This window comes from Thalassophryne amazonica, chromosome 18 (genome assembly GCF_902500255.1).
Source record: "Thalassophryne amazonica chromosome 18, fThaAma1.1, whole genome shotgun sequence".
Lineage (NCBI taxonomy): Eukaryota > Metazoa > Chordata > Actinopteri > Batrachoidiformes > Batrachoididae > Thalassophryne > Thalassophryne amazonica.
The window spans coordinates 5302840-5316297 of record NC_047120.1 but is presented as its reverse complement, the minus strand read 5'-3'; the positions used below and the strand labels follow the sequence as shown (position 1 = coordinate 5316297).

General features: G+C 41.4%; 1 protein-coding gene across 3 annotated transcripts in view; it reads left to right on the top strand.

Moving 5' to 3' along the window:
* Positions 1–13458, top strand: part of ryr2a (ryanodine receptor 2a (cardiac)) — a 723597-nt gene that overhangs the window by 273554 nt on the left and 436585 nt on the right. For 2 of the 3 annotated variants that reach the window (XM_034193918.1, XM_034193917.1), the window contains exon 33: positions 8483–8646. In XM_034193918.1, coding sequence (XP_034049809.1) covers positions 8483–8646 — 164 coding nt within the window. The remainder of the gene's footprint in view (positions 1–8482; positions 8647–13458) is intronic. The other variant, XM_034193919.1, reaches the window with a different exon arrangement.

Below are 13458 nucleotides of genomic sequence, written 5' to 3'. Positions count from 1 at the left end.
CAGGTGTGCGCTCTGATTTCTGTTATAGTTTATCTTTCCTCTTGTGCAGGGCTGCAGGAGTGCGCTCTGATTTCTGTTATAGTTTATATTTCTTCTTGTGCAGGGCTGCAGGTGTGCGCTCTGATTTCTGTTATAGTTTATCATTCTTCCTGTGGAGTGCTGCAGGTGTGCGCTCTGATTTCTCTTCTAGTTCATCATTCTTCCTGTGGAGTGCTGCAGGCGTGCGCTCTGATTTCTGTTCTAGTTTATATTTCTTCTTATGCAGGGGCTGCAGGTGTGTGCTCTGATTTCTCTTCTCGTTTATCTTTCTTCTTGTGCAGTGCTGCAGGTGTGCACTCTGATTTCTGTTCTGGTTTATCTGTCTTCTTGTGCAGCGTTGCAGGGGTGCGCTCTGATTTCTGTTATAGTTTATCTTCTTGTGCAAGGCTGCAGGTGTGCACTCTGATTTCTGTTCTAATTTATATTTTTTCTTGTGCAGCGCTGCAGGGTGAGCTTTGATTTCTGTTATAGTTTATCTTTCTTTTTGTGCAGGGCTGCAGGTGTGCGCGCTGATTTCTGTTATAGTTTATCTTCTTGTGCAGCACTGCAGGTGTGCGCTCTGATTTCTGTTATAGTTTATCTTTCTTCTTGTGCAGGGCTGCAGGAGTGCGCTCTGATTTCTGTTATAGTTTATATTTCTTCTTGTGCAGGGCTGCAGGTGTGCACTCTGATTTCTGTTATAGTTTATCTTGTTGTGCAGTGCTGCAGGTGTGCGCTCTGATTTCTGTTATAGTTTATCTTCTTGTGCAGCACTGCAGGTGTGCGCTGTGATTTCTGTTATAGTTTATCTTTCTTCTTGTGCAGGGCTGCAGGAGTGCGCTCTGATTTCTGTTATAGTTTATATTTCTTCTTGTGCAGGGCTGAAGGTGTGCGCTCTGATTTCTGTTATAGTTTATATTTCTTCTTGTGCAGCGCTGCAGGTGTGCGCTCTGATTTCTGTTATAGTTTATATTTCTTCTTGTGCAGCGCTGCAGGTGTGCGCTCTGATTTCTGTTATAGTTTATCATTCTTCTTGTGCGGGGCTGCAGTTGTGCACTCTGATTTCTGTTACAGTTTATCTTTGTTCTTGTGCAGGGCTGCAGGTGTGCACTCTGATTTCTGTTATAGTTTATCATTCTACCTGTGGAGTGCTGCAGGTGTGCGATCTGATTTCTCTTCTAGTTCATCATTCTTCCTGTGGAGTGCTGCAGGGGTGCGCTCTGATTTCTGTTCTAGTTTATATTTCTTCTTATGCAGGGGCTGCAGGTGTGTGCTCTGATTTCTCGTCTCGTTTATCTTTCTTCTTGTGCAGTGCTGCAGGTGTGCACTCTGATTTCTGTTCTGGTTTATCTGTCTTCTTGTGCAGCGCTGCAGGGGTGCGCTCTGATTTCTGTTATAGTTTATCTTCTTGTGCAAGGCTGCAGGTGTGTACTCTGATTTCTGTTTTAGTTTATCTTTCTTCTTGTGCAGCGCTGCAGGGTACGCTTTGATTTCTGTTATAGTTTATCTTTCTTCTTGTGCAGCGCTGCAGGTGTGCGCTCTGATTTCTGTTATAGTTTATCTTTCTTCTTGTGCAGGGCTGCAGGTGTGCGCTCTGATTTCTGTTATAGTTTATATTTCTTCTTGTGCAGCGCTGCAGGTGTGCGCTCTGATTTCTGTTATAGTTTATATTTCTTCTTGTGCAGCGCTGCAGGTGTGCGCTCTGATTTCTGTTATAGTTTATCATTCTTCCTGAGGAGTGCTGCAGGTGTGCGCTCTGATTTCTGTTATAGTTTATATTTCTTCTTGTGCGGGGCTGCAGTTGTGCACTCTGATTTCTGTTACAGTTTATCTTTGTTCTTGTGCAGGGCTGCAGGTGTGCACTCTGATTTCTGTTATAGTTTAGCATTCTACCTGTGGAGTGCTGCAGGTGTGCGATCTGATTTCTCTTCTAGTTCATCATTCTTCCTGTGGAGTGCTGCAGGGGTGCGCTCTGATTTCTGTTCTAGTTTATATTTCTTCTTATGCAGGGGCTGCAGGTGTGTGCTCTGATTTCTCTTCTCGTTTATCTTTCTTCTTGTGCAGTGCTGCAGGTGTGCACTCTGATTTCTGTTCTGGTTTATCTGTCTTCTTGTGCAGCGCTGCAGGGGTGCGCTCTGATTTCTGTTATAGTTTATCTTCTTGTGCAAGGCTGCAGGTGTGTACTCTGATTTCTGTTTTAGTTTATCTTTCTTCTTGTGCAGCGCTGCAGGGTACGCTTTGATTTCTGTTATAGTTTATCTTTCTTCTTGTGCAGCGCTGCAGGTGTGCGCTCTGATTTCTGTTATAGTTTATCTTTCTTCTTGTGCAGGGCTGCAGGTGTGCGCTCTGATTTCTGTTATAGTTTATATAAACTCCCTTCTGTCTGATAATTTCTTAATAACATTTACATTTACTCTGATGGACTACCCAGCAGTGGGGAATAAGTTTCATTACACTAGAAGTCTTTCAGAAAGCGCTGTAACTAGGTTTAAGGATATGATTCCTTCTTTATGTTCTCTAATGCCATATACCAACACAGTGCAGAGTAGCTACCTAAACTCTGTAAGGGAGATAGAGTATCTCGTCAATAGTTTTACATCCTCATTGAAGACAACTTTGGATGCTGTAGCTCCTCTGAAAAAGAGAGCTTTAAATCAGAAGTGTCTGACTCCGTGGTATAACTCACAAACTCGTAGCTTAAAGCAGATAACCCGTAAGTTGGAGAGGAAATGGCGTCTCACTAATTTAGAAGATCTTCACTTAGCCTGGAAAAAGAGTCTGTTGCTCTATAAAAAAGCCCTCCGTAAACCTAGGACATCTTACTACTCATCACTAATTGAAGAAAATAAGAACAACCCCAGGTTTCTTTTCAGCACTGTAGCCAGGCTGACAAAGAGTCAGAGCTCTATTGAGCTGAGTATTCCATTAACTTTAACTAGTAATGACTTCATGACTTTCTTTGCTAACAAAATTTTAACTATTAGAGAAAAAATTACTTATAACCATGCCAAAGACGTATCATTATCTTTGGCTGCTTTCAGTGATGCCGGTATTTGGTTAGACTCTTTCTCTCTGATTGTTCTGTCTGAGTTATTTTCATTAGTTACTTCATCCAAACCATCAACATGTTTATTAGACCCCATTCCTACCAGGCTGCTCAAGGAAGCCCTACCATTATTTAATGCTTCGATCTTAAATATGATCAATCTATCTTTGTTAGTTGGCTATGTACCACAGGCTTTTAAGGTGGCAGTAATTAAACCATTACTTAAAAAGCCATCACTTGACCCAGCTATCTTAGCTAATTATAGGCCAATCTCCAACCTTCCTTTTCTCTCAAAAATTCTTGAAAGGGTAGTTGTAAAACAGCTAACTGATCATCTGCAGAGGAATGGTCTATTTGAAGAGTTTCAGTCAGGTTTTATAATTCATCATAGTACAGAAACAGCATTAGTGAAGGTTACAAATGATCTTCTTATGGCCTCGGACAGTGGACTCATCTCTGTGTTTGTTCTGTTAGACCTCAGTGCTGCTTTTGATACTGTTGACCATAAAATTTTATTACAGAGATTAGAGCATGCCATAGATATTAAAGGCACTGCGCTGCGGCGGTTTGAATCATATTTGTCTAATAGATTACAATTTGTTCATGTAAATGGGGAATCTTCTTCACAGACTAAAGTTAATTATGGAGTTCCACAAGGTTCTGTGCTAGGACCAATTTTATTCACTTTATACATGCTTCCCTTAGGCAGTACTATTAGACGGTATTGCTTAAATTTTCATTGTTACGCAGATGATACCCAGCTTTATCTATCCATGAAGCCAGAGGACACACACCAATTAGCTAAACTGCAGGATTGTCTTACAGACATAAAGACATGAATGACCTCTAATTTCCTGCTTTTAAACTCAGATAAAACTGAAGTTATTGTACTTGGCCCCACAAATCTTAGAAACATGGTGTCTAACCAGATCCTTACTCTGGATGGCATTACCCTGACCTCTAGTAATACTGTGAGAAATCTTGGAGTCATTTTTGATCAGGATATGTCATTCAAAGCGCATATTAAACAAATATGTAGGACTGCTTTTTTGCATTTACGCAATATCTCTAAAATCAGAAAGGTCTTGTCTCAGAGTGATGTTGAAAAACTAATTCATGCATTTATTTCCTCTAGGCTGGACTATTGTAATTCATTATTATCAGGTTGTCCTAAAAGTTCCCTAAAAAGCCTTCAGTTAATTCAAAATGCTGCAGCTAGAGTATCTTTGTTAGTTGGCTATGTACCACAGGCTTTTAAGGTGGCAGTAATTAAACCATTACTTAAAAAGCCATCACTTGACCCAGCTATCTTAGCTAATTATAGGCCAATCTCCAACCTTCCTTTTCTCTCAAAAATTCTTGAAAGGGTAGTTGTAAAACAGCTAACTGATCATCTGCAGAGGAATGGTCTATTTGAAGAGTTTCAGTCAGGTTTTAGAATTCATCATAGTACAGAAACAGCATTAGTGAAGGTTACAAATGATCTTCTTATGGCCTCGGACAGTGGACTCATCTCTGTGCTTGTTCTGTTAGACCTCAATGCTGCTTTTGATACTGTTGACCATAAAATTTTATTACAGAGATTAGAGCATGCCATAGGTATGAAAGGCACTGCGCTGCGGTGGTTTGAATCATATTTGTCTAATAGATTACAATTTGTTCATGTAAATGGGAAATCTTCTTCACAGACTAAAGTTAATTATGGAGTTCCACAAGGTTCTGTGCTAGGACCAATTTTATTCACTTTATACATGCTTCCCTTAGGCAGTACTATTAGACGGTATTGCTTAAATTTTCATTGTTACGCAGATGATACCCAGCTTTATCTATCCATGAAGCCAGAGGACACACACCAATTAGCTAAACTGCAGGATTGTCTTACAGACATAAAGACATGGATGACCTCTAATTTCCTGCTTTTAAACTCAGATAAAACTGAAGTTATTGTACTTGGCCCCACAAATCTTAGAAACATGGTGTCTAACCAGATCCTTACTCTGGATGGCATTACCCTGACCTCTAGTAATACTGTGAGAAATCTTGGAGTCATTTTTGATCAGGATATGTCATTCAAAGCGCATATTAAACAAATATGTAGGACTGCTTTTTTGCATTTACGCAATATCTCTAAAATCAGAAAGGTCTTGTCTCAGAGTGATGCTGAAAAACTAATTCATGCATTTATTTCCTCTAGGCTGGACTATTGTAATTCATTATTATCAGGTTGTCCTAAAAGTTCCCTAAAAAGCCTTCAGTTAATTCAAAATGCTGCAGCTAGAGTACTGACGGGGACTAGAAGGAGAGAGCATATCTCACCCATATTGGCCTCTCTTCATTGGCTTCCTGTTAATTCTAGAATAGAATTTAAAATTCTTCTTCTTACTTACAAGGTTTTGAATAATCAGGTCCCATCTTATCTTAGGGACCTCGTAGTACCATATCACCCCAATAGAGCGCTTCGCTCTCAGACTGCAGGCTTACTTGTAGTTCCTAGGGTTTGTAAGAGTAGAATGGGAGGCAGAGCCTTCAGCTTTCAGGCTCCTCTCCTGTGGAACCAGCTCCCAATTCAGATCAGGGAGACAGACACCCTCTCTACTTTTAAGATTAGGCTTAAAACTTTCCTTTTTGCTAAAGCTTATAGTTAGGGCTGGATCAGGTGACCCTGAACCATCCCTTAGTTATGCTGCTATAGACGTAGACTGCTGGGGGGTTCCCATGATGCACTGTTTCTTTCTCTTTTTGCTCTGTATGCACTCTGCATTTAATCATTAGTGATCGATCTCTGCTCCCCTCCACAGCATGTCTTTTTCCTGGTTCTCTCCCTCAGCCCCAACCAGTCCCAGCAGAAGACTGCCCCTCCCTGAGCCTGGTTCTGCTGGAGGTTTCTTCCTGTTAAAAGGGAGTTTTTCCTTCCCACTGTAGCCAAGTGCTTGCTCACAGGGGGTCGTTTTGACCGTTGGGGTTTTACATAATTATTGTATGGCCTTGCCTTACAATATAAAGCGCCTTGGGGCAACTGTTTGTTGTGATTTGGCGCTATATAAAAAAATTGATTGAATTGAATTGAATTTCTTCTTGTGCAGGGCTGCAGGTGTGCACTCTAATTTCTGTTATAGTTTATATTTCTTCTTGTGCAGGGCTGCAGGTGTGCACTCTAATTTCTGTTATAGTTTATATTTCTTCTTGTGCAGCGCTGCAGGTGTGTGCTCTGATTTCTGTTATAGTTTATCTTTGTTCTTGTGCAGGGCTGCAGGTGTGCGCTCTGATTTCTGTTATAGTTTATCTTTCTTCTTGTGCGCGCTGCAGGTGTGCGCTCCGATTTCTGTTATAGTTTATCTTTCTTCTTGTGCAGCGCTGCAGGTGTGCGCTCTGATTTCTGTTACAGTTTATCTTCTTGTGCAGTGCTGCAGGTGTGCGCTCTGATTTCTGTTCTCGTTTCTATTTCTTTTTATGCAGGGCTGCAGGTGTGCGCTCTGATTTCTGTTATAGTTTATATTTCTTCTTGTGCAGGGCTGCAGGAGTGCGCTCTGATTTCTGTTCTAGTTCATCATTCTTCCTGTGGAGTGCTGCAGGCGTGCACTCTGATTTCTGTTCTAGTTTATATTTCTTCTTATGCAGGGGCTGCAGGTGTGTTCTCTGATTTCTCTTCTCGTTTATCTTTCTTCTTGTGCAGCGCTGCAGGTGTGCGCTCTGATTTCTGTTATAGTTTATCTTTCTTCTTGTGCAGGGCTGCAGGTGTGCGCTCTGATTTCTGTTATAGTTTATATTTCTTCTTGTGCAGAGCTGCAGGTGTGCGCTCTGATTTCTGTTATAGTTTATATTTCTTCTTGTGTAGGGCTGCAGGTGTGCACTCTGATTTCTGTTATAGTTTATCTTTCTTCCTGTGCTGTGCTGCAGGTGTGCACTCTGATTTCTGTTATAGTTTATATTTCTTCTTGTGCAGCGCTGCAGGGTGCGCTCTGATTTCTGTTATAGTTTATCTTCTTGTGCAGTGCTGCAGGTGTGCGCTCTGATTTCTGTTCTCGTTTCTATTTCTTTTTATGCAGGGCTGCAGGTGTGCGCTCTGATTTCTGTTATAGTTTATATTTCTTCTTGTGCAGGGCTGCAGGTGTGCGCTCTGATTTCTGTTATAGTTTATCTTCTTGTGCAGTGCTGCAGGCGTTGCGCTCTGATTTCTGTTCTAGTTTATATTTCTTCTTATGCAGGGGCTGCAGGTGTGCGCTCTGATTTCTCTTCTCGTTTATCTTTCTTCTTGTGCAGTGCTGCAGGTGTGCGCTCTGATTTCTGTTATAGTTTATCTTTCTTCTTGTGCAACGCTGCAGGTGTGCACTCTGATTTCTGTTATACTTTATCTTTCTTCTTGTGCAGTGCTGCAGGTGTGCGCTCTGATTTCTGTTATAGTTTATCTTTCTTCTTGTGCAGTGCTGCAGGTGTGCGCTCTGATTTCTGTTATAGTTTATCTTTCTTCTTGTGCAACGCTGCAGGTGTGCGCTCTGATTTCTGTTATAGTTTGTCATTCTTCCTGTGACCGCAGAGCTGCAGCCACTGATCGCGTGTGAACTGTCTGTGAGTGAATGTGGAGAATTCCTCTGTGAGGAGTTAATGGACTTTATTAATGGACTTTTTGGAGCGTGGAGGAGCTGCAGCCAGGCTGGAATGAGCATTTTTTTCTAATTGTTCACATGTGCTCTGTGAGCAGTATAGTTACTGCATTGTGTTATGGTATAAAAAGTTCTACAACAATCCTGCGTGATTTATAGCTCGGCAACAATGGAGCAAAGCAGGAATCATAAATTGGATTCGGGTAGCAATACTGTCACCTTCTGCGTCCAGTGCTCTATGCCGAATTGTGGCGTATGGCTGCATAACTCTGCATCATCATGACACAATTCCATGTTCCCCCGGTGTGAAAGAGGCTTAAGTGTCCCTCTCTGAAGCAGTAAGAGTGATCACCTGGATTGTAACAAGGACAATGTTTTTCTAAATAATTATTTTTTTTCCAAGATTTTTCTTAACCTAACATGATTCTGAAATTGAGATGTTCCTTGCAATGCCAAAAGAAAACAATCTGCTGCAGCTTTACCTGACATCAGCATTTTTCTCACCTTTGCATTTTCACTGAGGTTTATTGGTTTATTGTGATCACTGCTTCCACAAATGCACAGCATCCTGACCGGTCTGGCTGTTCCTGCACACACGATCCACTTCAAATGCAAAATGGGTGATTAGGTTTCGCTGAACATGAAGGATGACTTCTGCCTTATAGAATCTGATTAAACTAGTTGACTGAGTGTGCTTTGCTTCACATGTTAATTTAATGTTTCATAATGTGAGTGTTCTAAATGACTATTGCAAGATAAATGGGCACATATTGCATAAGTAAATCATATTAAGTGTGTAACTGTCTCTCTCTGTTAGCAGCACTACTACTCAGTGCGGATCTTTCCTGGTCAGGAGCCGAGCAGTGTTTGGGTGGGATGGATCACCTCTGACTTCCATCAGTATGACACAGGCTTCGAGCTCCACAATGTCAGAACGGTCACCGTGACGCTGGGCGATGAGAAGGGAAAGGTTCATGAAAGGTCAGTACAGTCCCAGAGAAAAATGTTTTTGGAGAACTTAATTTGAGCAAGAAAAATGTAAGTCAGGATGGGCAGGAGTACACTCAGTCAGTTTAAAGGGCAGGTGGGAAAAAACTGGTGCATCATGGATGATAAAATACTCTTCAGTCTTGATTAATAAGGAATGAACTTGAGGTTTCCTCCAGACGTCTCTCTGAGGAAAATCACTCACGAAATATACTCCGAGATAGGCCTACCCGAATATGTCAAAAATAATATTTTGACAAGTCACAACCTTCATTTAGGATATCTGTAAAACACAGATATCCCCTGTTTTATCTAGAGACCCGTCAGTGCCTCTTATCGATGGCCTAAATTGGAGGTTGACTGGTAATTTCCTGCAACGACAGGGTTCAGTATCCAGGGATGTCTTTAGTCTTCACCACACTGCATATGGTGAATGAATGCACGATGTGGCAAGCCTAGCATGCTTATGAATCGCCACAGTGACAAATACAAAAATTATTGTAGTACTATGAGAAAAATCAATGATTTCTGTCCTTTTTTGAATGAGCAGTAAAAGCTCATTGTTGGTGCACTTGGAATTCCATTAGACTTAAAGTCCTCCACGCTGCAGCTTTCTCAATAAGAAACTACAGATGTCCCTGCCTGACAGGAAAATAATAATAATTGTAAACACCGGGTGCATTTAATGAGTTAACAGTTTATTTCATGGTTCAAGGGTGAACAAAGATAAAATATGTCTGTGTGTAACAGCTGGACTACTCTTACCCTCTTTCCACGCCTGCTGATCATTACTGTCATTGTCATTTACTGTAAATAGTAGAGAAGCTTGAATCTTGGACTGGACTGGGTTGCTTGACGCGAGGACGTTTCGCTTCAAATCGCAGAAGCTTCCTCAGCTTCCTCAGCTTCCCGTCTTCTCTACAAGAGTCAAGACTAGAAGTCAGACTACCAGAGCAAGAATTTTAGCTGAGGTGTATGTCTGAGTCTGAGATCCTGACCTGAATGACTGTGTGATTCCGTGTTTAGACATTCACCAGCAAAAAGCCCTTAGTGTTAGAGCTTCTTGCAGCTACTTTATCATTCCTACACTGCACCAGAAGACCCCAAATTTGCTTCAGTAATTTTCACAGGGGGGCATGCCCACAGAATTCCCCCTTCCCCTAGCAGGTACCCCTACCTACATCAGGTATGGATTGTGGTTTTTTCTCTGCTCAGTTATATAACATCCTCTTCTCTTGTTCCAGATAACACCCACCCTGGCAACAGGGGTAAAAGCTGAGGGGTAAAAGCAGGAACTGTCCAAATACATATGGACATGATGGGTTTCTTATCCAACAAAGTCAACTAACTGCTCCACTCTGTATCCTCTGAAAATAATATCTTCTCTGTGTCTTAGATATCAAAGTGTAGGACCTGCTCCACCATGTGTATTTGGATTGTCTTTATCCTAAATCATGAAAAAGCATCAGCTTCAGGACAGCGTGGTGGTCAGTGCATTTGCTTCTAAAGCAGAAGGTTAACAGTTCAAATCCACTCATGCCCATTTTTGATATAATGTGGCCATTGGTGGGCACAGTTCCTCTAATCCACTAATTAGTGAAGCTAATTTTTTTGTTAGCGAATTAGCTTTTCAGATAACTTCTAAAACTATCAGCGGACCAATTAGCTTCAATTCAGTTTCAATTTGTTTTCATTTACTACCAACCTACTGAGTGAGTAGGTTGGTCCTACGCAGGTCCTACGCAATGAGAGCCAACCTACTGGTGGTTGGCTCTCACTGCGGTATTGTATCACTTCCTGTTCCGGAGCACAGCGGTGTTTTGCTGTATCTGTTAGCTGTTTAATCTGCGCAGTTAGATTGATCTAGTTACCTAGATAACGATTTGTTTCACAGTGTAATCTTCACGTGCCTTAACTAAAGCACTCCCTCTGCTGAATCACCTCTAAATTATTTACACATTATTCACTTTGTGTGTTTTTAGGAATCCGCTAGCTTAGCGCAGTTACTAGCTCTTAGCCGGTTTAGCATGGTGGCTTCTCCTGTCTCTTGCGCACTTCTCTGCTCTGGGTGTGAAATGTTTAGTTATTGCTCGGCCTCATTTAGCAGTAATGGTACTTGTAATAAGTGTAGCTTATTCGTAGCTTTGGAGGCCAGGCTGGGCGAATTGGAGACTCGGCTCCGCACTTTGGAAAATCCTACAGCTAGCCAGGCCCCTGTAGTTGGTGCGGACCAAGGTAGCTTAGCTGCCGATAGCTGCCCCCCAGCAGATCCCAAGCAGCCGGGAAAGCAGGCCGGCTGGGTGACTGTGAGGAGGAAGCGTAGTTCTAAACAGTTGCAAAAACAGTGTCGGCTTCTGTAGTTTTCTCTGGGCCCCTCCCCAGTCGGACCGGGAATGACATGTTTAGCCGCATGTTCTCCTTGAATTGCTGGCTGTCTGAGTGGTGTCCAAAAAATGAGGTGGGCTTCATAGATAATTGGCAAAGCTTCTGGGGAAAACCTGGTCTTGTTAGGAGAGACGCCTTCCATCCCACTTTGGATGGAGCAGCTGTCATTTCTAGAAATCTGGCCAATTTTATTAAACCCTCCAAACCGTGACTACCCAGGGTTGGGACCAGGAAGCAGAGTTGTAGTCTTACAAACCTCTCTGCAGCTTATCTCCCCCTGCCATCCCCCCAATATCCCATTCCCGTAGAGACGGTGCCTGCTCCCAGACCACCAACAACCAGTAAAAATCTATTTAAGCATAAAAATTCAAAAAGAAAAAATAATATAGCACCTTCAACTGCACCACAGACTAAAACAGTTAAATGTGGTCTATTAAACATTAGGTCTCTCTCTTCTAAGTCCCTGTTAGTAAATGATATAATAATTGATCAACATATTGATTTATTCTGCCTTACAGAAACCTGGTTACAGCAGGATGAATATGTTAGTTTAAATGAGTCAACACCCCCGAGTCACACTAACTGTCAGAATGCTCGTAGCACGGGCCGAGGTGGAGGATTAGCAGCAATCTTCCACTCCAGCTTATTAATTAATCAAAAACCCAGACAGAGCTTTAATTCATTTGAAAGCTTGACTCTTAGTCTTGTCCATGCAAATTGGAAGTCTCGAAAACCAGTTTTATTTGTTGTTATCTATCGTCCACCTGGTCGTTACTGTGAGGTTCTCTGTGAATTTTCAGACCTTTTGTCTGACTTAGTGCTTAGCTCAGATAAGATAATTATAGTGGGCGATTTTAACATCCACATAGATGCTAAGAATGACAGCCGCAACACTGCATTTAATCTATTATTAAACTCAATTGGCTTTGTTCAAAATGTAAATGAGTCCACCCACCACTTTAATCATACTTTAGATCTTGTTTTGACTTATGGTATGGAAATTGAAGACTTAACAGTATTCCCTGAAAACCCCCTTCTGTCTGATCATTTCTTAATAACATTTACATTTACTTTAATGGACTACCCAGCAGTGGGGAATAAGTTTCATTACAGTAGAAGTCTTTTGGAAAGCGCTGTAACTAGGTTTAAGGATATGATTCCTTCTTTGTTATGTTCTCCAATGCCATATACCAACACAGTGCAGAGTAGCTACCTAAACTCTGTGAGTGAGATAGATTGTCTCGTCAGTAGTTTTACATCCTCATTGAGCACAACGTTGGATGCTGTAGCTCCTCTGAAAAAGAGAGCCTTAAATCAGAAGTGCCTGACTCCGTGGTATAACTCACAAACTCGCAGCTTAAAGCAGATAACTCGTAAGTTGGAGAGGAAATGGCGTCTCACTAATTTAGAAGATCTTCACTTAGCCTGGAAAAAGAGTCTGTTGCACTATAAAAAAGCCCTCCGTAAAGCTAGGACATCTTGCTACTCATCACTAATTGAAGAAAATAAGAACAACCCCAGGTTTCTTTTTAGCACTGTAGCCAGGCTGACAAAGAGTCAGAGCTCTATTGAGCCAAGTATTCCTTTAACTTTAACTAGTAATGACTTCATGACGTTCTTTGCTAATAAAATGTTAACTATTAGAGAAAAAATTACACATAATCATCCCAAAGACATATCGTTATCTTTGGCTGCTTTCAGTAATGCTGGTATTTGGTTAGACTCTTTCTCTCCGATTGTTCTGAGTTATTTTCATTAGTCACTTCCTCCAAACCATCAACATGTCTATTAGACCCCATTCCTACCAGGCTGCTCAAGGAAGCCCTACCATTAATTAATGCTTTGGTCTTAAATATGATCAATCTATCTTTATTAGTTGGCTATGTACCACAGGCTTTTAAGGTAGCAGTAATTATACCATTATACCATTACTTAAAAAGCCATCACTTGACCCAGCTATCTTAGATAATTATAGGCCAATCTCCAACCTTCCTTTTCTCTTAAAAATTCTTGAAAGGGTAGTTGTAAAACAGCTAACTGATCATCTGCAGAGGAATAGTCTATTTGAAGAGTTTCAGTCAGGTTTCAGAATTCATCATAGTACAGAAACAGCATTAGTGAAGGTTACAAATGATCTTCTTATGGCCTCAGACAGTGGACTCATCTCTGTGCTTGTCCTGTTAGACCTCAGTGCTGCTTTTGATGCTGTTGACCATAAAATCTTATTACAGAGATTAGAGCATGCCATAGGTATTAAAGGCACTGCACTGCGGTGGTTTGAATCATATCTATCTAATAGATTACAATTTGTTCATGTAAATGGGGAGTCTACTTCACAGACTAAGGTTAATTATGGAGTTCCACAAGGTTCTGTGCTAGGACCAATTTTATTCACTTTATACATGCTTCCCTTAGGCAGTA